Source organism: Porites lutea, chromosome 6 (genome assembly GCF_958299795.1).
Source record: "Porites lutea chromosome 6, jaPorLute2.1, whole genome shotgun sequence".
NCBI classification, from domain to species: domain Eukaryota; kingdom Metazoa; phylum Cnidaria; class Anthozoa; order Scleractinia; family Poritidae; genus Porites; species Porites lutea.
The window spans coordinates 23,340,623-23,366,141 of record NC_133206.1 but is presented as its reverse complement, the minus strand read 5'-3'; the positions used below and the strand labels follow the sequence as shown (position 1 = coordinate 23,366,141).

Genomic DNA, 25,519 nt, shown 5'->3' with positions numbered 1-25,519 from the left:
GTCGATTTGAAATTCATAATCTAGTCTTTCGCTTGACAGTTTTCTTTGTTTCAATCATTAATACAAAATGAAAACAGAGGTATTTGTTTTAATATACCCTTTCTATGTGTATGTCACTTAACAGTTCACTTTTCAGACTTTTACTGAAATTGAAGTTTTGCATCTGCTCAAAAAGATGTCACCGATACACTGAATCTAAATGACAAAACAAGCATTTCTTACATGTTTTAAAATACGGTGGCCCTCCGCAGCACAGAGCTAAACAACATAAAGCGATTGATTTTTTCTTAATCATGAGCCCTTGTTCTCCTCTTTCGATGGCATAATGACTGGCTAAAATGACCATATGGCTAGATCTACTAATTTGCGAGACGCCTTCCGGCGATTTTAATGAGATGAAAATCGCAAATTTTTAAAAACGGAACATTTACTCGACTTTGTTTACTCTAGCCAGAAAGAGTAAGTTGCATAGAAATGGTTGTCTCTTTTTCTGACAATTTGATGTTGGCTTTGGAGGGAGTTCTTATCAATGTAATATCCATCGATTGTGTTTTAAGCCAATAGGATCCTGTTTCTCATAACACATGCAAGATATTTCCTATATCACCCCGATTACACAAACAATTTGCTATACCTTCAACACGAACAGTCGTTGCCTTGGTCTCTAGAGCTTACTCGAGAAAAATTAAAGCTAAATTCAGGCGCAACAATCGTCCGAGACCTTTTAACGTTTGGCAACTAGTGTCAAGCACGAAACCGGACGGTCAAATATTTTTGCAGGTACGTTTTAAAGAATTTCTAAAGCTTGTGTACCTGGCTTAAGTGTTAGGATAGGAAGATTAATCTCGCTCCAACATGCGATCTTTCTGAGATGTTTACTTTTGCTGAATTTCAGATTTAAAGTAAAGATGACTGAACAAATCGACGAGTTGGAGAAGTTACTTAGGCGGTGTAAGGAAATACACGCACGCTTTAACTTTACCGCGCTGAAACAACTCCACATCAATGACACGGGTCCTGTAATAGAAGCCCTCTTCACAAACCTCACGGCCTGTGAAAAGGCAAGTGCGGCCTCTCCTGCAACGCAAGCTACGTATACACAGTCAGCAACTCAGTTTCGTTGGTATAATTCAGCCGCCCTCTCGGCCTACTTCGTTATAATTGCCGTCGTTGGATTGACAATAAATTTAGGGGTGATTGGTACAATATGTCGTGTCAGAAGATTGTGGACTATCACTAACGCCTTTGTGTTGAGCTTGGCTATGGCCGACTTTTTCATGGCAAGTGTTTTAGTACCGCTGGAAATAAAGTATATATACTCAGAGGATGAAGTATCGCGTGCGAAAGACACGCTGATTACTCTGTTAGGCGTTGCATCGCTTTTAAACCTCACCGCCGTCACACTGGAACGTTTTATTTCAATTTGCTACCCGTTAACGTCAGACAGATATCTGACTCGCATTCGCGCCACGATTATTATTGCGACCATATGGCTCCTGTCTTTTTTTCAGGCCTTTTTAAACTGGGCCTTCATAGAAAAATCGCATTTCCAACGAACTCTGTACGAAGATCTCCGCTTTGCCCTTGCGTTTTGCTTGCCTTGCATTTGCATCTTGATTGTGAACATTAAACTTTTTTGCGTAGCTCGAGTTCACGCGCATCACATCCACGCAGCCAATCCACAAGGTTCACGAGACTCAAAGCGCGCGTTCATTAAGAAGATGAAAACTGCCAAAATCATCGCGCTTCTTGTAGGAACGTTCATGGTGACATGGCTACCCTACTTTTCTTTGACAGTTTATGACCACCATCACCCGAACAGCGTACTCGTGAACAGAGCTTTGGATGTCACTGAAGCCACGGTGTGTGCCACGGCGTTGTTAAATCCTCTTTTATACGGCTTACTTCGACGAGACGTGCGAGAAGCGATGTTTAGAGGAATCACGTGCCAGAATGTGAACCAGACTGAGATTCACAGTTTTTCAAACAGTTTTCGCACAGAGCACAACACTTTCCAAACTACAATAAAGGCACGAGCCTGAGAAACTATACCTTCGCTGTTCCTACACCCCGTTCAGAGAAACGCTGTAAAGCGTATATAAATGCAACCTAGTTTAACTCAAAGGACCATTCAAGATGGGAATTCGTCTGTTTGGGACAGTTGCTACTACTTCATGCCACAATGGCATGCGGCTTCGCTTCTTTGATCTTGAAGTGAAAAAAACCTAAAACATGCATGATGATTAAGCGAACATTTGAAACTTTTTCAAGCTATATGCGGCGCTGTTAATCGTCGTAATCATTAGTATTTATTTCAAAAAATGTGAAAAACAGGTAGAATCTCGATAACTGGAACTCGGAAAACTCGAATACTCCGCTAACTCGAACTATATTTTCTTTCATTTGATCAAAACACCCGGCTTTCAGTGAAATTTACCCCGATATCTCGAATTTCCCGCTAACTGCAACTGTTTTTCGTTTCTTTTCAGAGTTCGAGTTACCGGGCCGGGTTCTACTGTAGTTACAAATGTATAATCTCATAGGCAACTCGAACTATTCGAGGTGGGAGTTGGTGATAGAATTAAATTAGGACAAAATAACAAAGGGAAAAATTATTTGTTCTTTTAAACACGGTTTTAAAGAATTGTAAATACAGAACTTAGAAACATTTACATCACAATGCAATTGTATCGTATAGTGAACGAAGCTTGTATTAAGAAATTACGGAATGAAGCGAGGGCCTCTTTGACCAATGAAATATGCTTGTAATACCTCTCCTATGGCCCTACCAAAATAGCCAGTTTTAGGTTTGAGTTACACGGCTCGATGCGTGCGTGTCGCCGGATTATAACCTCATCATTTGCATCAAAAATCGACCTGAATGGTGACAGGGTGATCCGCCTGCAGCGAGCACGACTGTCTGTAAAATTAAAATCATTGTCGGTCGAGTCGAAGGTGACAAAGCTGTATTGCAAGCATAACTTTCAAGATATTTTAATCAAACTTTGCATTGAGTTACTGTATTGATTTGCTTTGAAATTCAGTGCGAATCTTTGAATTCATGCTAAAAATTCTTCGTCATCTCAAGCGTAATGGTTCCGGCAAATAAAGACGTTTTTAACATTTCTTTTCTGTAATGGCTTGTTTTCGTTATGATGATTCCGAGTCCGGAAGTCCGAGATTATAACTCTGTTATATGTAATTATTTTCCTTAGTGAAAAACAAAATATTTCAAGTAATTATTGTAAAAAGAAGAGTTAAATCACAAAATAATTAGAAACTAAAATTTCAGACTTTACTGACAGAGGTAGATTTGTCTGAGTTACATATTATTATAGATTTGTGATAAATTCGCTGAAGCAGACCTTTTAAATTGTTTTTAAAGTATTCCGTTAACACCTTGGAACACTACATGGAATAAGACCATTCAGACAGTATATTCAATGAAGATGAAATCAAATCATGGTGGATTAAAACAAGAGACTGTGATTTTCTTTTTAGCAAAACCGAGAAAAATGCTTTTTGGAAACCTATTTAATAGAAAGAATAAGAGGTGCATTAATCAGTCGCACCTGTTTTCAGAATTCTAATCGAGGCATAACAGTATTGTGCTGTTTGTTGCGGAAAGAATGCTGAGTGAAGTCTCGATTTTTTCATAGAGCCTCCTGAGGAGAATTAGCTTGTGTGGATACTATTATTATACTGTTTGGCTGACTGGTGAAACCTGGCGTTTTGGGAAAATCGGATTCTATTGTATTTAATGTTAAGCAGATGTGACGCGCTTCAAAATATTATAAATTACATTATTTCCATAATTAAGAATAGAAAAGTTTTTTTTCTTTTACTTTCCAAATAAAACTACTTTTCGATCCATTTATACAGATGGTATGAAATTCTGGAGCAGACAAAGGGACTTTCTTACTGGGGTTATTTAAATTTTCTTTATTTCTTATTTAAGCTAAAATGTCTTAAACTAGAAACCATTAATGTATAGAAAAAAATCCATCAAAACACAGTCATGTATTAACAAGGCCATTCACGACTCTTGATGGCTTGTAAAATGCGAACAAAGTCGTGATAAAAGCTCGTTTGAGTTGACATTAACAGGTAACTAGGTGTTTATTTGATTTTCAAGACTTCCTCGGTCCATGGGCCATTAATTTGAACTTTTCTACGTCATTTGATAGATGGTAAGAAACAGGATGACTGTGTGATATGATTGGACCCAATTTTTTTCGTGGCTCCCTCATAAAAAGGTGAACAGGTTCTTAAGCTCCGTGCTAAGTTAAGCATATGATGTCACCTTTATTTTAGCATTAAACGTTAACCTGCAAAACTTCATAAGAACCAAAAGAAATGATTTAAGACTGAAAAATCACATTTCTTTGTTGAAAATTAATGAGAATCAAATGATTCAACGAGAAATAAAATAACGCAGAATAGGTTTTGTTTAAATGGTCACATGGAAGCTTGGAGTGAAAGCCAAATTAGAAATTATTGCCACATCAACACTAACCCCAAACTTATTAATTTTTTTATTTGTCATTTTACCTATATCTAGCCATTAAAAGTGAACGAAAACGTGAGATGGACAGTTTCTAATCATCTGTTTTCATTGCTAAGAAAAGGCAACTACAATCATCGTTAAAATGGTAGGGACAGGTCTCACATTTTGCACTGTCATCGTGAACACGAGTCCATTCAATATTTCCTATTTTTTTTATTGTCTGTTCGGTCTGAATGTAGTTTCGCTGTCGGCCAACATTGAAGTGGGGAAGGAGAGGCTGATTTGGGCCATTTCTGCGAAGATGGCGGCCAAAAATTAACGTTAGACGTTGTTGAGTTCTCTTTCAAATGAGCGTTTTTGGAACGTTTCAAAGATTTATGTCGATGTTGTAGTTTTAAAGTCGTTTCAAGTTTTGACCCTTTGTCGCATAATTGTCGAGAAATGTTGAAAATAAAATAAAATCCGTTTGCAAATTTAGGCAGGCGCACATGGCAATTGTGCACGTTTGCAGCAAAAAGGCGGCTACATTTTTAGCTATCACTATACTTTTCAGGAATTAACAAAATGTAGTCATATAATATATAGTATTATAAGATTACTCTTTAAAACCAACTAAATGGGTAAAAAAACCGCAAAGTTGTAATTGTCCTTTACATTTCCCTATTTGCCTCAAATATAACGCCCACACGGCACGTTCCTCAGTCTAAGCTGACTTACAAAAGATGTCATTTCGTCTTCGTAATTTGATATGACCATTAATCACATCAAAATAATGAAATAATAGTTATAGATTACGCAAAAGCAAATTAGTGGCAATTTTTCTAGTTAACATTTGCGGGGGATGGCACGTTTTGCAACTTGAAAATGAAAAAAAATAAAATAAAATAAGGGTGAAATGGCGACATCTACCTATATACATATGCCAAGGAAAATGCAAGTTAGCTTAACATTCTAAAATGCCAGATTTAACTATATATAATATGAAAGTTTATGTAGATAAACTTGAAATGTTCAGTTAAACGTTTGATAATTGTTAAAACTTGGCAAAAACACAGATAATTTTCCTCTGTTTTAATAATCCCTTCTCTCCAAGAAACAATAAAAAATGATTTCAAACTTAAGCCTTAATTATTAATAGCTGAAGAAAACAGCACCTCTGACATTTTTTTAAAATAGGGCCTCAGCTTGTTTAAACACTGTTTAAACATGTTTTCTTTAAAAGGGTATATATGATGTTTTTATTGCAAACAAATATTTGATTAAAGCCAAGATTAATATTTAAGGAAAATATTTGGAGAGTTTCTTCCGTTTAAGTCCATCAATCTCTAGGAGACTAATGATCTTTAAAAATATGTCTTTGTTGCGGTAAAATAAAGAGGTTACCGATTGCTTTTCCAGTTTTAACGGCATCGGGATACGTTCAGTATTATCATCTCTAATTACGTTTTAACCCTGTCTAGTAGTTTTCCTTTGCCTTAAAATTGTTATTGATATGTCATTAAAATTATCTTTTCATCTTTGTGTTTGGAGTTTGCTCTGGCGGTTAAAGACAGAATCAGTCATAAATGGGCGAGAAAGAACTGAACACTACATTCACTGGTAGTCTTTACACTAGTATATATTTCAAGATAAGTTGATTTTGAATACTTCAAGTAAAATAAAGCTTCCATTTCCCACGCAATATAATAAATATTGATTAACATGCTTCGCCTTTCTCAAAGCTCAAGAAACCGCCAGTTAGGCAAAGTCGGTTTTAATGATGGTTTTCAAGTCGCTTGAAACTTGTCTTGTCTGAGTCGTTTCAACTTTTCGACATTCATGAGATGCAAAGTAAAATAACCTGAGAATTTACTCAGTTAGGCCTAGCTTCATACACGTATCTTTGGTTAAGTAAAACTTAGCAGCTCTTAAGTCTTACTTAACAGCCGATTGTAAAGACTACCATAGCCTGCACACAGGCGCTTTATGAGCTAACCGAGGCGAACGCGGCATTACGCACTAAGCGCGAGGTGAGGGGAGGAGAAAAACGCTTTTCGCGCTTCGCCCTCGTCCCGCGCGCCTAGCGCAGAATACCGCGTTCGCCTCTCTTGGCTCATAAAGTGCTTGTTATGCAGGCTAAGACTACCATTGTAGCAGGGACAAAAGTTGATTTGATTAGCTTGCGGTCACTGTGAGACAAAACCATTCCGAACGTTAGGGTCATACAACGAATACTAGAAGGGACTTACAATCCTGGTGGCGTTGTACTTTCTTTACAGTCAGGAATTCAAATAAAACATGCGTTTATGAGGTCGTTTAAGGTGATCCTTAATTCGAGCCTGTCGATAAAACCCTACAGTGTAACCATTCAAGTGAAAGCTACTGAGCAGTACTTTCCTGTGGTGCTGTTTATTATGCTATAACTTTTAAGTCTGTGAATGAGATACGAAGTATGATCGTTTTATAAATTAAAGCTACTGAGCAACACTTTTCTATGGTGTGGCTTATTATGCTGTACAGGGTGCAAAGTGTAATTTAATCAGAACAAAACTTTGGTCAAAGAGAAAAGCCAATATTTTTAAAGCGGTTTTTATTAAACTGAATGTAGTTCCGCTTGTTGCTTGGATGACACACGTAGACATAAATGAAGCCACAGTTTAAACCAGCTTGATTAGCATGGTTAGGAAAGGTTATGATGTCAGTTGAAATAAAAGGCTAAGAAAACACACTGCATGAAAATAGAGAAGCCACCCTCGAACAAATTGGAGCCATCCACGATAAACTGGCTTTTATGCTTTGATTTCAGTGCTTGTTGCTCGGGTAACGCATTTACAAGGATCCTACATCTCTCCTATAAGGCCAGGTTCACAACGTAATAGACTTCCAGGCTGTTTATGGATTCATCCTCGGCGCCGAGCAAACCCTGAGCCAATCAGAGAAGATTAGGTTTGAAATCTTGGCAATGGCGGTTAACGAAGAGTCAAGCGAAGATAGCTTAACTCATTCGTCACCAAAAGGCCATCCAGTTACATCTTCGAGTTCAATCAACAGAATCTAGCAATGAAAGCAATTTCAGCAGTAAAGAACAAAAGAATATTTTGGCAGGGAAAGAAGCCAAAATAGTCTAACGCTCTTTGAGACTTCGACAATTTTTGGTATAAGATGGCTTCTGGGGTGACAGTGCCCTGAGCTTGTGTTAATTTTTGTTCTTTGCTTTTATCAAAATGACAATGATTGAATTACAAAGGCACTAAAGCCTTTTATTAGACCGAGGCGACCTTTGCCGTGAATGTATTAATGTTAAGAGCTATCTTTTAGTTTGTTCCTCTTCTTTTTGTCTCCAGAGGAAACATTATTAAAGCAAAGAATGCCACCAGTTTTCTCTTTAACTCAACTTACTTTGAAATATTAATAAATGTTTTTAAAATTTTTCTTCGTTGTAAGTCATTTCCTGAATTGATTTTTTGGCATAACTTAGGATAAGAAACTCCTTACCATGATGCTCAAGTTTAATCTTTAGAAATATTGAATGAGATATGTATTGAACCTATTCGGGTTTTCAAAGAGCGAATATAGAAATGAGTCTTAAAATAAAAAATACCGCCGTAAGAATATAGCCTGAAGGCTTCAGTGTACTTTATAACCAAGAACAGTGAGTGAGTAACTCGATGTCAGTGTAAAAGTATAGATATTGCGACCAAGGACAAACTTGTTTTGTTGTTCCCAGTTATTTTACAGTAGGAACTGCTACCAAATTGAGTAAAACCAACAAAAATAATCGCTCAAGGCATTAAAAGAAGGTATTTCAAAATATCACAGCATTAATACAAAAGTAGGCTGACAGATGGACAAACTTGAAGAAGATTAATTAATTAAAAACTGATTGAAATTATTATATTGTACTGGTTTTTGAAAACTTCTTAGCCTTTAGCAGATTTTCAAAGTTCATTTTTGTTGTTATTCAGTTAACGTTTGATATGATGCAGTTTGGAAGTGTATATGTTGGTTAAGAAGCTGTGATTTTGTCGTTTACAAGTAGTGAATTTCTTCGTTAATGTTAAGTTCCATAGCGAATTAAGGACGCCTAATTGGCAACATTAACAAAATGAATAAGACAGCCGTGTCACAGTACCTTTAAATGACCAGTTGAATGCCGGGAAGAGGATACGTGAAGCATAAAAATCATCATTCTGACGAATGGTAAACTGGCTAAGTATTCAATGAGAGTTTTTACAAAAAACACATAAGCGTCTATTGTGATGAGTGTTTTATCAGGCACATTGGTAGTCAGGTTAAGATTACATTTGCAGTCATAACGTTCAGAAAGGCCTTAAGCTTCGGTAATACGGGCAACAAAAACGTGCAACCTGTCTTGCAACATTGATGCAAAACTGACGAGTTGAAAAGCGATGTTGCACGTTTTACCACCCACATTCAAACCTGTTAACAACCTGATTTGTTGCAAGACAGGTTTGATATGGGTGGTAAAACGCGCAACATCGCTATTCAACTCGTTTTGCAGCAATGTTGCAAAACAAGTTGCTCCTTTTTTGTTGCCCGGTTTTCCGTACCTTTGGTAATGTAAAGTCATTCCACCCCATTAATGCAAGCACTGAAATGTTCATGGCCTCTACATGGTTGCTAAATTAAAGCTCTTTAACTCCCAGAAAAGGCTCAAGGTCAAAAAGGCCACAAAATTGCCAAAGCTCATTTTGTAAAATGCTGAAAAAAAAAATCACGCCAAGGGAAAATGTAGGCTCGATTACCAGCCACTGTTCGGGAAAATGAGCCCGTAGACCGGACCCGGGAGACGGCGGTAATCGAGCCTAAGTAAAATGCTGCTTGAATTCATTTGGATGGACACACCATTTAAGAATTGTATCCATAAACTCAAAAGTTACAACCATCTTATGAGACTTCCATCATCATTCACCCTGGCAGTGAAAATGTTAAGCCGGTTCCGTCTTGATACAATGCACAGCTGACAGGGCCCCAATTAATATGACATACCGGCCCCCGTTTTCACGATCTTTAATTGACTTCCCATGGCTGCTCACCTGTCCCTTTCGTTATATCCGGCCCGCTTCCATCTCAAAGAAATCCCTCCGAACCCTTTAGACCATATCCTACCTAGGGTGCATTCGGAATGGGAATAGGCAAAAGTTATGTTATAAATCTCCTCTACTATGATTTTTGTACCATTTAAACGCTACATACATCGGGATTTCAAGCAGAGATACTGCAATAGCACAATGCATTAATTAAATGCCAAAACAAAATATTCGTAGAGTCTGTTCCATTTAGGTTCTTACTCCGGAAAACTTTCAATCGAACACACCCTTACAGTATCTAACCTACGGGGTTTCACAAGGGTAACTAGTCAGTTGTCGTCAAGATCGATGATGGCACGTTCACTAAAATAAAAGAAAATTTAAATATCATAAAAGACTTATGGTGAAAAACCTGATGTTAGCTTTTCGGCCCTTTTATAACAAGTGCTCTGTGCTGCTAAGTAAACATAAAACTTTGACACTACCAGAGAAATAAAAAAAAATTAAATAATAAAGGAAATTTAAATAAATACTTATAGCGGAGCCTATGGGTAAGAAAATTGGGTTATCTATGCATCCAAGAAATTTTGGTTCTGACAAAAGCGTCCGTACGTACGTTCACCCTATATGTAAGCCGGAGTGAAATTTCTCACTTCAAGCAACCTGCTTTTTGGCGGTAAATCGCATGGCCACCCGGACTTTTAGAAAGAAAAACAGCAAGTTGAACAAAGCTGAGTCCGGCTTTTTTTCAACTAAATTTCAATGCCTATACTGACGTGAGCAAGAGATAAAAAACAAAGGAGACGAATTTTGTTTGAAGGAAAACATGAGAATTTCAAGATGGTCTCAATGGGGTTAACCGATAGGCGTAAAACGGCCAAAAATTTAGTCGATAGCCGTAAAAATTGAAAAACTTTAACGGTTAGCCGTAAATTGGGTAAAAAAGAGTTAACCGTAAAAGAAATTGTCCCCTAGATTTGTTAATTTTATGGAAGGTGTTTAACTCGCTTATGGTTGCGTTTTTTATTTTCCGGCTACTTTGACTCCGTACGCACGTTAGGCGAAAAGCCTTTTAGGTGTATCTCGGGGAACTAATGTTTCCTATAGCGAAAGAGGGCTTCTCACTGGGAATTAATATTTGCGATTTTCAGAACGTCGTGCCTTCGAAACACTAGTGAAACAACACGCAGAGCTGTTTGTAAAACACGTTGCCGATAATCAATATTTTCCTGTTTTTCTCTGACGCTACGGTAGACATTGCCATGCCTAGTCCCTGCATGTACGGCGTCTTCCCACGTAATCTCGGTCAAGGCATTTCGGTGGCGAACTCGCTCTGACCACGTGACCCGAAACGCATTAGCCGCGCGGAATAATGAGGTCTACGGACAAGGCAACAACAGGCAGTCGTTTTGTACAGTCCTTCGCTATGATCAAAAACACTGGACACGGGAATTTTGTTATTGGCCGTTTTCACAGGACAGCTAGAAAGGGATTATCCAGACTCGCCTGTGTACAGTCGCCCCCTCCTCCACAGCGTTAGACACCCCTTCTCCGATTTTTTCTGCGGGGAGGTTGCGGTTGTACACAGGCTCAGTCTGTAACGGATAATCAATCTTCCGTACTTCAAAATTGACGGATAAAGTCAGGGGGGTTGTTCATTTCAAAATTAAAACTATTCCATTTTCAAATTGAGACGTGTTACCTATCTGACGCGAATCATCAAACGGATAACCCGTCTCAAACGAATAAGCCGTCTCTAGTGTGGAATGTCGCGCCCCGGCTTTGAGTTGGGCGTTCGCCTGTCTGCTCACTATTGGCATTTCTATGTGTAAAATGATATTAGAAGTGGAATACTTTATAAAAGTATATTGATCTATCAAATGAGAAAATTTTTCAATAGAATAGCTTATTTTATCGCGAGATGATCCGAAGGCCTTTATTTTGCTTTAAAGATACAAAAAATACAGGTTAATTAATATTTAACTTTTTGAAACAAAAGAAATTAATTTTTAACTTTATTGTTAACCGTAACTGCAAAAAATTAACCGATAGCCGTAAAAGAGCCAAAATTTTAGCCGATAACCGTAAAAGACACCACCCCATTGAGACCCTCTTTCAAAGCGGCGGTGAGAAAATTAGAACTACCACCAGCGGCAACCAAGGTGAAACTGAGCGGGAGTGTAAAAAAAGCGAACAGGAAGACATAACACATTTCCTTCATAAAACGTGTAACTAGGATGTTTCACGTTGTAGTCGTGCAAAACAACGGTAACGCTAGAAACGTACAAAAAAAGACAAAAAAGTGTGCTGCACTTGCAAAGTTGTTTTTTGCTAATTAGACCTATTGATTTTTTTTTTTTTGCCTTTCACTTCGCCGTCGCCGTTTAGCATTACACGCTTTTTTTGTTTGAGTAAACTATAAGTTTTTCAACGAGAGTTTCGCTTTTAGCCCTGGCTAAATCTCTTTATTAGATATAAATAAACCCACCTGAAAATATTAGACGCAGTAGATTTTGAATAGCTTGTCTTGTTCTAGTTTACTTCAGTCTGCCTTTAAGTTAAAAGCTGAATATTTTCCTAGTCCCAATGATGTGCCCAGAAATTAGTTATAAATTTTTTTGTGTGTGACAAGTTTTGCCGTTAACATTTATATTGGTCTTTGGTGTTCCTTTGTTTTTAAGTCTGTTATTGAAATTAAAAGACAAAGAAATTTTCGTAATACCTGCAATCTATTTTCACGACTCTTTTGTTTGAAAGGCAAATATAATCACGACCCTACTTCAATGCTACCGAGGCTGTTATGTGGTTATTTGAACATCTGTCTTTAGGCAAACGCTCTCTTGAGTTAGCTTGAGTTGTACATATCTACGGAGAAAAAATAATTGCCTCAGCAGTTTGTTTCCAGGATTCCCAGTTTTAAAACCTAATGGCAAAAAACAGAATACACACACACATTTGTCAGCACTGTCCTCATCTTAAGAATTTCTTAGAAGTCAAATTCCTGATGGCGCGGAGAAATCCCCACAACGACATCGTCAAGTTACACGAGATGTAATTTTATTATCAGGCTCCTCTTATCAGGGATAATTATAATTGACACTGGTTATCCAAAGCAGTCCAAGAAATTGTAGTGTCCAGAGAGCGAAGTTGGAGGAGCCACTCCAGTAAAGAGAGGGAAAAGCCAATCGACGGAAGAGCAGCGAGGAACTCATTTTTTAAATAGAACCAAGCAGTCCAATCAAACTGCTCCGGCGGATATTTCCCAATGAAAGCTAGCACTAAGGACATAGATCCCATTCCATTAGAACTCATTAATTCACACAGGGACACGCAGTGTTCGTGAGGCCCGCGAAGGATTTCTAATTTCAAAAGGCAAAACACTTGATGAACCCTATGAGTCACTTACGAGAACTTAAAACAACGTAAAAGTCCATTCGGGTACCGGTCACTTACGAGTCCATTACAAAATTTAAGTCACAGTTCAAACGGTATTTCACAAACGTGGTCCTTACTAGAGCTGGTCGCTTACGAGAGTAGTGGCAAGGAGAGCTTCAACCACCCTGTATAATTATTTTTATAGTAACCTCTTTATATTAAACTTTCCGTCTAATGTCTTTCTCCACCAATCATATTTTAATTTTATTTTTGTATGAGTTTCATATAATAATTGTTACAGTTTATTCTACTCCGACCCTTAACTTTTCTAGCTCCTGATGAAGACTAGTTTTGTCTAGTCGAAATATTAGGCAAATAAATTACTCAGCCATAGCTGTCCGGATCAGCCTAGCTTGCCTTCAAGCACTAAATCATAGTCCAGTGAATTAATTAATAATCGACCCTAGAAGGAAAAAAATATTCATCCAATGACATGGAGTACAACTAACGGCAAGGCCCACACACTGCAATGTTAACAAATAAACCCCCGAAGTGGTCCCAAATTCTTGTGAATACCAGTGTATGTTATTCAACGACGTTCGGTCAACATGCGAATTAACATTGCCCCTCCTGCTGTTCGTCTTGCCCTCCCCTAATACCGTCTAGGTTGCAAGTACCTTCTACATGGACATAACTCACTATACCCATATCTTTTAAATTCAAATTGTGATATAATTGGTTTATATAATTCTAATGGTATATGTAAGAGATGTCAAACAGAATCTATTCTCAACTCGTAGAAAAAATTACATTTAATGTGCTAGTGTAGTTAACATAAGTTGCATGCATGCATGACTTTGTGCTTATTTAGGTGAGGCTGTTGTCCGGTGGTCAGCAAAACAGGAATCAGGCGAGTTATTTTTAGTGAGCGGTTAAAAATAACAACTACATTCATAATGATGCAGTTCAGTAAAAATCCCCCCCCCCCCCCCCCAGGAAAGTTTCAAACCGCAACCAAATCTGCACTAAATGTTAGACAGTTGTCGTAGTAGTTTTTTTTTCCTTTAAAAAAGGATTGTTTTTCAAACTAAAGTCCCCTCGTTCCTATGGTAAAAAGGTTTCTCTAGTCCACTCTTAGTTAGTGAGTTTTTCTTTACACTGCGAAGCTCTTTAAGCAAAGATTCCACGTGCCATCGTTTCCTCCGTATTTGTGACTCAACTCGTTCAAGTTCCAGTGCATTAGCTTGTGTTTCTAATTTCTGATAATCATACAACTGATTGCTTAATTTGATCGACTGCTTGAGTTCATCGATGCGTTTTGAGTTGTCATCATTGACGTCACCTCTAAATATATCCTCATTAAACTCTTCTTTCGAGTTGCGCTGATCGGCCTTTATCAGGGCATTCAGCGACTCGATCATTTTATTCTGATCGGCTAGCTTTGCTTCTGTTAATTTTAATTCACCGCGTATCTTGCCAATCTCGTCTTGCAACTCCTCAGAGTCTGAATCTACATAGATACACCTGCACGAACATTCTTCGTCATTTTCAACGTCAGTTTCGCTACCAAGCAACTGAGCGACAATAAAATCGTCAACAGAGGAATGTTGTTCTCGTCCACGCATGCTCGAGTGCGGACTATTCGCTGGCTCCATTGGATCTGTGTTCGTAGACGCACATTTAACTCCAGTCTTGTTCTCGTGATTTAGTGGCATTTTGTCATTGGCCTTTTCGTTATAGTGTAAAACTTGGGTTGTTTCAAAAGAGCTGTCTGAATGAAGCTCACTTATTCCAGTATCATGGTCAGTATCTTTAGATTGATCATCAACACATTTCGTCTGTTTATTTTCATCCATTAATGTATTAGCTTCAACATCATTTCTGTTGAACTCCTTGAGTGTCTGTGACCCTGCTTCAAGGACTTGAGCTTTTAAACCAGCTCTCTTGTGTTGTGTAGGTAAACAGTCCTTTTTACATTCAACTGTTTTTCCTAATGTCTCAAGCATTCCGTTAGAAGTTTGAATTCCTTTATTGTCTAGCTCAATCGTTCTTTTAACTGAGCGCGCTTTTCGCGGATTCCCTCTTTTCTCTCCACCCTTTACGGTCCTTGCCAGTTCCATGCAAGTTGTACATTTTTCTTCTCTCTTCGACGTTTTTTTCGACCCGTGACTGTGCCTAACTCTCCCTCTTTGATCGTCACTTACGGAATCAGTGGAATAGTATTTCTCCTGGAGTGTTTTGCTTGTCTGCAATTCTGCGTCCACTTTCGCCAGGGCACACAAAATCTGCTTGCTACATGTCCCTCGATTTATACCAGAAATCGTGTACCGTTTACCATTCACGTTAACTTTGAGATGAGGCATATTTAATTTTCTTCTCTTCTCTCAAACTGTCTCTTTACAATCTGTTAATAAAATTGAACAAAAGCGGCGTTACAAACGTAATGCCAGATCCAAGCGCACACCATAAACACGTTTGCTTCTGTGCGAGTGAACAGCAACTTGCTGAGAGGACACAGAGGCTTTTTACTGGAAGTACCATCCCACGCAGCGATGTTTTCTCCGCGGGCAGCTAATCCGACTTAATCCCATTTAATATGTCGCGCTCCTCGAAAGTGCGAAAATTTTCTTGTCGTGTATTAGATTTCAGATACATTTTCTTAATCTTCATTTCGCGCCAGAATAAATTAGTTTGCGCGCAAAGGGCTCCTAAAAAAATCACAAGGCTTGTCCCACTTCGAGTCCACCTTCTGGAGATACGCCGGCTTGGTAGCTGGAATACATTGCCGAGGCGAAGATCTGGCATTTTTTCCTCCTCGTCTTATTTTCTTCACGACAAATGTTTATATTTGTAGTGAGAATGCAGCGCATATCGGTGGATTTTACTTCATGCGGCTTGCTACTTCTGAAAGAAGAATGCCGGATTTCATCGTTTTGTTCATGTTTATTGTGTTGGCAAATTTAAGGTAAATGAACCGACCACTGTAAGGTAAGAATTGAAGTTTTAAATTTGTTACTCGGCGAAAAATCGTGGAATTGGAATTCGTGAAACTCGTGAGTATTACCTCTGTTACCTAATGTCATGCGATGACTCCTCGCTTTTTCGATGCGTAACACGGATACAAGCGATAAATTTCTTTCGAAAAGTGAAGTATAATTTACTTAACGAGACCATTTGACGAATATTTCTCGTTATATGCTTTATTCATATTTGCTTGGCTTATTCAGGCTACATGCCAGGAGTTTGATGACAATGTTTGTGTGCTATAATTATGCTGATAAGTTTTTGCACCTTTATATTGAAACTCATGTAAGCCAAACGTTTATTAACTCTAGCAAAACACTCTTCTATTATGGAGGAACTTTTAACGTCTTTCGGGGCCCTAATATGGTGTCAAATTTTTAGGGGAAGGGAGCGCGAGGCAAACGTCCGTGAGTACAGTGTAAGCCAGCGATTTTTTAGGTAGAGCCAACTAACACAGGCTACACTTTAGGTGGCACACCCATGGGTGCAGTGTAACCAAGTGATTCTTAAGGTAGAGCTAACAAACATAGGCTGCACTTTAGGTGGCACACCCGTGGGTGCAGTGTAACCCAGTGATTCTTTAGGCAGAGCTAACAAACATAGGCTGCACTTTAGGTGGCACACCCATGGGTGCAGTGATTCTTTAGGTAGAGCTTACAAACACAGGCTGCGCTTTAGGTGGCACACCCATGGGTGCAGTGTAACCCAGTGATTCTTTAGGCAGAGCTTACAAACATAGACTACACAGGTGTTCATCAGATGGTAACAAGTTTTCCAGTTAAAACTTTGTCATAAAGTACTATACCATGGCACTTCGACTATTTCATTATCGCGCTTGTTTTGACGCACAATTTATAGTCAGGAGAAGTCGCATTGTCTAAAACCATTGCAAAAGACAAATTTACACACATCACAGCGTTAAGGTAAGGTAATACTCGGTATTTCCTTCAGGTACATTTACATTTTCTGTTAGGTTATAAGCGATTAAATCGCATGCAGCGACGAACAAAGCCGATGCGAAGCCGTCAGATATTCTAGAACCGTGTTATTTACAGTGCTGTGCATTATTATTGCTTAACTAACTAACTACGCGCTAATGGAAATAAGTTTCGGCCGCTTTAAATTTTGAAACATTTCACTGGTACTGTATAGTCATAATTGGAGCGGAAAGTTAGCACGCGAGGAGGGCGATTCTGCTGTGGTTTCAGTAGTGTGGAAGATATTACGGCAATGAGGCTCCCGAGGTCCGTTTTGGAAATCACAACTACACGTAGGATGAAATGTATTTTGCGTGCAGACGTCTCCTTTTCCAGGTTAGGTTAAATAAACCGTACCAACGGTTTGTTTAACAAAGCTACCGCGAGACGGTTTCTTGGTGATTTAATTAATTTTTCCGATCCATTTTTTTTTCATCTCTATTTTCGAAGCTTTTGCGATACAAACTAAATTCATTTTTAGTTGTGATGGCATTACACTGCTTAATCATGACGGCTTTGGAAGAAACTGAATATATTGCGCTTCGCGATTTCGCAAAATCGCTGCGGGAATTAAAAAATATTTTCTTCTAAAAAAGCGTTTTCACGCTTCTTTCTCTAGTTAGTTATCTCGTTTGTCTCGTTTTCTAAAGGTCCTTGAGAACAGAATAAGACAATATTTTATTACCTACAACCTAAAAACCTGATTTTTGACCAGATCGAAACAAAACTGACCTCTGAAATGGAAGAAGAAAAGCCTTTTATTCTTGCCGGCTTCGGCCTACCGACTCGATCGTGTCTGTTTTGCTTTCATATGATGACATTTTCCTGACAGAAGGGTGTCGGGAAAAACACCTCGCGCTGATCATACGTGACAAAATCCGCCGCGCCTAAGCTAATTAAGAAAAGTCTCCTCGAAAGCTCCATACAATTACTTATAACAAAATTATAAGGAATTGTACGGAGCTCTCCGGGATACTTACAGGATTACAGTGCAAGCCCTTTGTGTCCCCTCATGAGAGAATGCCTTTTAAATTAGATGAATTTCTTAATAACTTATTTCTGATTCAAATTTAGTGACTGAACTTCTTCGGAGTGTCGACATGTGCTGAAAATCCTCGCTTTGAATAATACACATCATTACATTCAGTTTTCACCCCGATGCAAAAATTATACAATCGGACATAAACCTCAATCATAAAACCTTGAACTGCTTTTGGAAAAAAAAAATAGAAATTTCAGTGAGAGTAATGCCTAAATTAATAGTCTTGTTTATCATAAGAGCATTTCAATTTTAATATTTCCAATAAATTATATCGACTAAATCGGTGTTAGCTATTATAGCTTTTAAAATTAAGGGGAAATTTTGCGAGCAGTTGATCCTCCTTGGTTACCTCAGTCTACTAAACGCAACTGAGAAAGCCCATTTAAGTCGAAATGAATAAAATAAAGCGGTGGAGTAACTTACGTTCATGTTTTTTTCATTGCAGTTTGACCCTCTTTCCTTGGTTTGAGAAAAAAAATGTATTTTCACAATTTTTGACCTTGAATATTCAAAATTAAATGAGCGACAGTCACTGCAGGAGATTAAATGAATGCGTTTCTTACAGCTAAAACTCAGAAATTATTATTCTTCATTCAAAAAATATTTACTTGTTTTTAATCCAAACCGGATCGTTAAAAAACCTTTAATTTTCTTGAAAATTGCTTGTTTTGGAGAAGTGCGTTTACACAAGCTGTTTTGGCTACTGGTGGGCTCTTTTATCACTATTAATAATTATTGTTTTTCGGAGCACCAAATCGAGATTTCTGTGAATTTCTGCTTGTAGGTGTTAGCTTTAGGTTCTTTTTAAAGTCAATAACTCTTCATTGTTTCAATAAATCATTTTAAGTTATTTTGTTAGTGCAAGCGTCCTGATTTGACATTTTTAAAAGGTGCGATCCTTTTCCTTCAAGTGATATTGATACACTTTAGAATGTTATACATAATTATTGTTCTTGTCAAATTCAAATTATTTTTCTTATCTTTTCTCATTTTAATTTCAATAAAAATTTATAGCAACGTGAAAACAGAGTAGAAACAATGATCAGTGTAGTTGTATGGCTTTTGGCAAAACAATGATTTTGAAACACTTCCAAAAAAAAATCATTTAGAATCTTTTTCGCTATCCGCTGTCATTAAAGTTGTCGCATTAAACCCTTTGTTTGATTTGTGGAACTGTGCTCTGAAATGAAATGAGTTAATATCCAAGTTAAACGTATAATTTATTTGAAACAACAAAGGCCTCGCAAATGAAAACTCACCTTACACTTCCTTTCAGAATCAAATTACAGTTATAACACTTTTTTGACAATTAACCATGCGAGTGTCGTTTAAAAACGACGCGCGCTGCTTCAGATTTCTTGAAATAATCTATTAAACAATTTTGTGTCCGGAATAAAACCAATACACAAGGAAATACATCTCTCTCGGGAGCGACCATTATAAAGGAAAACTAGTCTTCACAAATGAAAAAGAAATATACGAACTTTTCTCAGTTCTCCTTTAACTTGTTCTATCACCCTGCATGTTTGACGTTACGAGTTTTCTACAAGTTTGGCAATAAATAGTGTGTGCGAAATCATTTGGAAGGAAATCGACAGACACAAAGAGAGATTACAGCTTGGAACAATATTGCAACAATATTACCTAAGAATCGAATTCTCTCATCTCGATTTATTTCAATCTCCTCTTAGGTTTTCGATATAATTGCCAGTTAAACTACATACAGTTTCGTAGTACTAAGAGTAAACGTGTTCTGGCCAGGGTTACAAAAGATGAACTGAGCGTATTCCAGTTCGTCAGATCAGCTTTGTGGCAAGCAATCAGGGAATGAAAATAAGCTCAATCTTTCTGCATTTGAGCGTTTTTCAGACCCATACCAAGTAGAGATGCTCTTAAGTGATCTTATTGTAGAATTAAGACAAGCAAAGACTTACCCGCTACTTTACAAATCTCGTTGAAATCCGCTCCTTCTTTGACTGTCCTGGAAAACAATTGCAGATGAGAAAACATATCTTCGACGTGATGTTTTGTGAACACTTTTGCTTTGACTATTATAACAATGATAATTCAAGCTGTCTTTATTAAGCCAAACAAAAGATAATCATTCATTTTACTATACAAACAACTCAGCCAGGTAAAATTAAAAAGCAAAAAATGTAAAAATACAAAAGAACCAATAGAAGCACTTGTAATATTAGTCGCCAGTAAAACAAAATAGACGAAGTTTCTATGTAATTTTTGCAAAAAACAGAAGAGTTTTCTGAAAACAGTGAGTTTAGAAAGAATGCAATGTTGCTTTTAAAACTGCATTAGATTACATAAGCCTCTATATCCTTTCTGCATAAATTCACTTAATACGGTGCCACAGTTCCTAATATAACCTGAAATTCGATACAAACTAAATGAAAAATAAAATTCAATCCGAATGCAGATACATTGATTTAAAATAGGCAGAATATGAACAAATTCATCCTTTATCAATTCCCTTTTGATCGATTAAGGTCCTTTTAAAAACCTCTAAATTTCGCGAGTGTTTGTTAATTGTGGAGGGCTGGGCCAATCGAGAATTATGACTGACATACGGTTAATCAAAAATGGAAGTACACGGGTGTTGCTAGGGAATGCCATATCACGTGAATAAATTAGAAATAAAGAAACATATTCACTATAATACTTTTAAGAGGTCGTGGTCACATTCACCTACGCGACTTTCTAAACGTTTCCTAAATAAAGCAAATCGTTTGTTAAATCCCCTCTTATGATTTAAGTTTTGAGAAGTCGTTTTTTGCTTTTTTTGGTCATTATGCTTGCCAACAGGGGTCTTTTTTGCATGAGCATGCGCGACCGCTGAACAAGCGATGTGCATGGAGGCTCACCACAGGGTTTGCCTTCATCAAAATGGCGCGTCTCAAAGCTATCATAGCGATCTTTTTGCTCGTTGGTCTTGGCGAATGTGCTCGTGATTTAACAAAATGTGTAGTCTGCAAAAAAAACTCTAACATGGTCTTAACAAAAGCGAAGTAGACCGGCTTTAACATACACGAGCTACTATCAAATTTCATCTCCCCACTTGACCTGGACAACAGCGCGCGTATATGTAGTGCCTGGAGGATTGCGCTGACCTCATCAAAGTCTAAACAAAGTGCAGAAACGTTTGTTGATGCAAGTAAACACTTTCAATTTTCTTTGTTTCGAAATGGGAAAGGAAGAGAAATATTATAAAAGAAAACATAGCAAATTTTAGCGAGTGGGTTCGAAGTGCGCGAAAGCCGATGTTCAGTTCAGCAGTGAATTAATATATGTTCTACAATTTTCCCAGCACTTTAAAGCTACAAAATTAAGAGCACACGAGACGTAGATTAGTCACCTGGTAAGATGTTGGCGGTAGTCACTCTGTATGTCTCGAACAATAAAAAAATAAACATCAATGAGACACAGTCAAAACTGCATTCAATAGGACCGAAATTAAAGTCCAATCTTGAGACCGATTCTGATGAAACAAACGGTTAGGTTTCCCAAGAAGTACAGTAAACATGTGATGCCGACCAAAAGTTGAAAATCATTAGCACATTTAAGTTCTGGTCAAAAGCAAATTCCTGTAAAAGATGCGTTACAATGTTAGTCCACGCAAAAACAAGAAGTTCTACAATTTTCCTATAAACAAACTTTGTATCGCTAAAATACTTAAGGCAAAAACTTTCTATTCCAACTGAAAACGGCGTGGTAGTCGCCCGCTGATCGTTATTAATCCACTCCCGAAATATGGCTAAATTAGCTATTAACAAATTATTGACAGAAATCCTCTACGGCATCGAGAAACTAATTTACATCCGATTTATAGACAAACAATAAATAAAGAACATTTTGCTCTATAGCTACGCATCAACTATGCATTCTATGCCAAACGTTGCGGTTCTTAAAGGGGAATCAAGACAAGAGTCGAGCGCCAAACAACAACAAGCAGCCATGTTCGTGTCAGACATCCTTGAGAAACTTGCTCTTTCACCTCGTTCAGCGCATCAGTCTCCACTTTAAATCAACAGATCTTTACTTATTTTGTACAACGAAGGTCTTTCCTAAGTTCCTACTACCATTTTAATCTCAAGCAAGCTTTCAAAGTGAACAATTTGGTTCCTATGACTATGCAGCAGGGTCGCTGTCACTGGTCGCGTGCTCTTTTACAAGTCAGCGGTCGCGCATGCTCATGCAAAAAAGACCCCTGTTATGCTTGCCTATATTATATTCTTTAAAATTCGTGACCCCTTGTTAACAGTGGTGGGTTGGACTGCGGGAAAATATGATTGACATGTTTATTTGCCACGATTTTAAAAGACCCACTGCAAAATGAAGCCACTATAATAAAGTACGTTGCTGGGATGCAAGAATCAAGTCATGACGTTATAATTTAATCTGAAGTGAAACACACATCCTTCACTTTTATAAACCCTTTTTAGAGATACTTTCCCCTTTCGAAATAAATTGCGGTAATTTTATTTTGCTTAGAGTGAGTTTGATGCTTACTCTTTCAGAAGACTACAGATTTGTCGTTGCTTAGCAAAGGTTACCACCTTCTGGGTTGAGAAACGCGGGCTCACCTTAAAAAACCTGAAATCGCGTACTTAAGTTGAAGCTTTCGTAGCTTGCAGTTTGGAGTGTTTTTCGGTATAATTTGACAGAAGTGAAGTTTTCTAATAAACGTGCAAAAGCTCTGACTGAGGTCAAACTATAAAGCGACGAGGGGCCGATATCTAGTTTGACATCGGTTTAGCTTTCGCAGCCATGCAAAACATCCACCTGCTCCGCAGAGCTGTTCATTAGAGCGACGCAAACGCAAGCACACTGAATCAATGCAAACGTTAACGCAAGCATAGTGTACGATACGCACTCGCATTTGACCATCCTGCATACAAACATGGCCGACGATGCAAAGGGAACTTGAGCGACAACGCAAGAAACACTGAATTTTCCATTTCTTGCCTTGGTGATACCAAAGCTTACGCTTACGTTTTCGTTTGCATCGAGGTCTCGTAGTGTGATTTTGTTTTTTTAATTCAGAGAGTAAATTGTCAGTTTACGTTTAATCATGACCTATCCATCGACGCAGTGCCAGCGCTTTCTTGGAAACCAACCGAGCCACACAATAAGATGGAAAAGATTCGGAGGTAAAGTCTACTTTACAAGGCAAGAAACGTTTTTGATTTAGTTCAAAAGTGTTTCGTAACTGGGAAGAACCGTTTGCTCTGCTTTTTAAAGAACGTGGGATTTCTCTTTAACTGCATTCCAAGATCATCGTCCTCATCATCATTTGCTCTCTGCATTTCTTATCTTTGCGTGCAGTGGTGGATTTAGGCGAGGGGACACGCGTTTTTTTCATCCCTCCCCGGGATGAAGTACGAGCTCCCCTAAAAACGCCTGCGTGGGAGGGTAGGGGACATGGGCCCCACCCCCTCCCCTTTAGGCCAAACTGAGGCCCAAAGGACCAAAAAAACATTTTTTTTTCGCCAAAGTGCTAATTATCGCTAATTATCAGCTCAGCTGTTCGCTTACATAATTAGCAATCAAGATCAGATGTACAAGCCATATGTCGTCTTCTACCCCTGCCAAATACGTGTGCTGAATATCTCTGTGTGCTCATGATAAGTTTTTGAATGCCTTTATGTAAAGCGAACAGAATGAAGAATTGTTTCATATATAGTCACTGTACTGAGGACAATAGCCGGTCGAAATTTAACCATAGTTTTATGAGTGTTAAAAGATATATGTAGTCATTGATATGCCAATAGCTGTGCAAATTTTAATCCATTACATTATCTAGTTTTAACATAATTCAGTCTAGTACTGCAAGGTTTAAAACTCAATAAACTATCTATCTATCTATTTTCAAGGCTGCCCACGACAACCCTTCCGCCAACTCCCCCCCCCCCCCCCCCCCCCCATTATCTTAGCGACACGATGAGCGGGCCCCCAACTTACTTAAAGATCTTAATCCACCTCTTGCATGCATGTACATGTCAAACTGCCGGTGCAAAGCTATAAACATTTTGCTTTGTTAAGCTGAAACTCTAACTAAGCCGCTATTTTATGGCACTTCATAACAGGAAATGTTGGCAAGGCGAAGCATTAGGAAACGTCACAATAAATACACAGCCATTGTAAAAAACTTGTCAGTTTGTATTATATACTTACAAGACAGCACTGCATAAATTTTTACCTTTCTCAGAACAAATCTAAATGACGATAACTCGTTAACTTTTGTGAGGAGTAAAATGTTCTGTAAGAAACTGAAGAAAAGACGCGCCATGCTTATCAAAACAAGTACGGCCAAGGATTGACTTAAAATGGACACCCTTTAGGTTTATTAGAAGTGCTATCTGTACATCATGTTGTTTTTATACTTGTTTATAAATGATTCGGAGAAGTGAGATGAAACTTTTTCACTTTTTACCCCCGCTCTAACATTCATACCTTCTTCCTGAAGAAAACACAAATTAAAAATCCCTACCAATCTATATATTTAATTAATGTGCAGTCATTTGTTAACTAGCCCTGATTGTGAGTAAGAAATTTGCTAAGTACATGGAGTTTCCCGTAACTACAGGTCCCGGAATTAATCCGACAAGGTACAAATGTTAACCAGGTACGCTGTCGATGTTAAATAACACAAATCATGTTTTTAGGAAAATTATTTAATATCAGTTTCACCGCAATTAACTTTCCGAAACTAATTCGGTGTCCTGGAAAGTGCGACACCGAGTCGTCACATGTCCTTTGTTATTTACATGCTTACCTTGTTTTTAAGTTCTTGTTTGTACCTTAGTTCATCTTTCAGATGCCTCAGTTTTTATTACGACATTATTACTGCTTCGAGAGTGTTAAGTGGCTTTTAAGCGAGCCAAAGCACTTTTCACAGGAGCTCAACAAACTTCTGCCTGTTTAATCGGCGTGGGGGCACCCTTAATTCCAATTTAGTAATTGATTCTCCCGCTCAAAACCAACAAAGAGGCCGTAGGCCTTTGCAAACTTTGCCATTCTCTCGTTAATTGATCGTGGCACTTTACGGATCACTTTAAGACTTTCTGTTGTCAGTAGACGAACTAGATCGCAAGTGGAATGTTAATTTTCTTACTTTTAATTAAATCAATGAAACAGTCCCTTTGTGTTAACGGAAATACCGCGTTTAATTTGGATGACAAAGTGTCAGAGGTAAAAGATTTTGTTTGCGCAATAGAACCGTATTAGCCACTGTTTTGGTTATTTATTTACCGTAGGAGCTCTGCGCAAATGCCGAATAGTCTGGACACAAGTATATTTTGACATGCATATTCTTGTTCAACAATTCCGTATCTAGCCGTCAGCTACATTAAGTGAACATTGGCGAAGGTCCGGTGCCTGCCTCGCTTTGTCCGATTTCATTGTGTCAATATAAGGGATAATTTCTAGTAGGGTCCAGAGGCTTTCGGGACGAATTTGCAACGCAAGAAAGAAAAATACAGTCAGCTCTTTCTTGGACAGACAATTCTGGACTGGAAATAAGTGAAGGTGTCCGTTTGAGGGAAATTTCCGT

At 38.1% G+C, this 25,519-nt stretch overlaps 3 protein-coding genes across 5 annotated transcripts in view; 1 reads left to right on the top strand and 2 right to left on the bottom strand.

Moving 5' to 3' along the window:
- Positions 1–25,519, bottom strand: part of LOC140940293 (potassium voltage-gated channel protein Shal-like) — a 399,369-nt gene that overhangs the window by 30,818 nt on the left and 343,032 nt on the right. Inside the window, exon 1 of one of the 3 annotated variants that reach the window (XM_073389219.1) lies at positions 9,845–9,868. The exons of the other annotated variants lie outside the window; for them this stretch is intronic. The gene's annotated coding sequence lies outside the window, so the exon portion shown is untranslated. Of the gene's footprint in view, positions 1–9,844; positions 9,869–25,519 lie in introns of those variants that run through there. 3 annotated transcript variants of the gene reach the window in all.
- On the top strand, positions 470–5,911 carry LOC140940998 (histamine H2 receptor-like). Its single transcript, XM_073389950.1, has 2 exons — positions 470–780; positions 896–5,911. The coding sequence occupies exon 2, from the start codon at positions 909–911 to the stop codon at positions 2,040–2,042; it is 1,134 nt and encodes a 377-aa protein (XP_073246051.1). The 5' UTR covers positions 470–780; positions 896–908; the 3' UTR covers positions 2,043–5,911.
- On the bottom strand, positions 13,995–19,984 carry LOC140942050 (uncharacterized). The gene is made up of 2 exons (XM_073391038.1): positions 19,890–19,984; positions 13,995–15,316 (listed from the first exon to the last, which is right to left on the bottom strand). The coding sequence occupies exon 2, from the start codon at positions 15,273–15,275 to the stop codon at positions 13,995–13,997; it is 1,281 nt and encodes a 426-aa protein (XP_073247139.1). The 5' UTR covers positions 15,276–15,316; positions 19,890–19,984.

Excerpts from the sequence above, each read along its gene's own strand:
- LOC140940998 (XM_073389950.1), top strand. The coding sequence starts at position 909 with ATGACTGAACAAATCGACGAGTTGGAGAAGTTACTTAGGCGGTGTAAG.
- LOC140942050 (XM_073391038.1), bottom strand. The coding sequence starts at position 15,275 with ATGCCTCATCTCAAAGTTAACGTGAATGGTAAACGGTACACGATTTCT.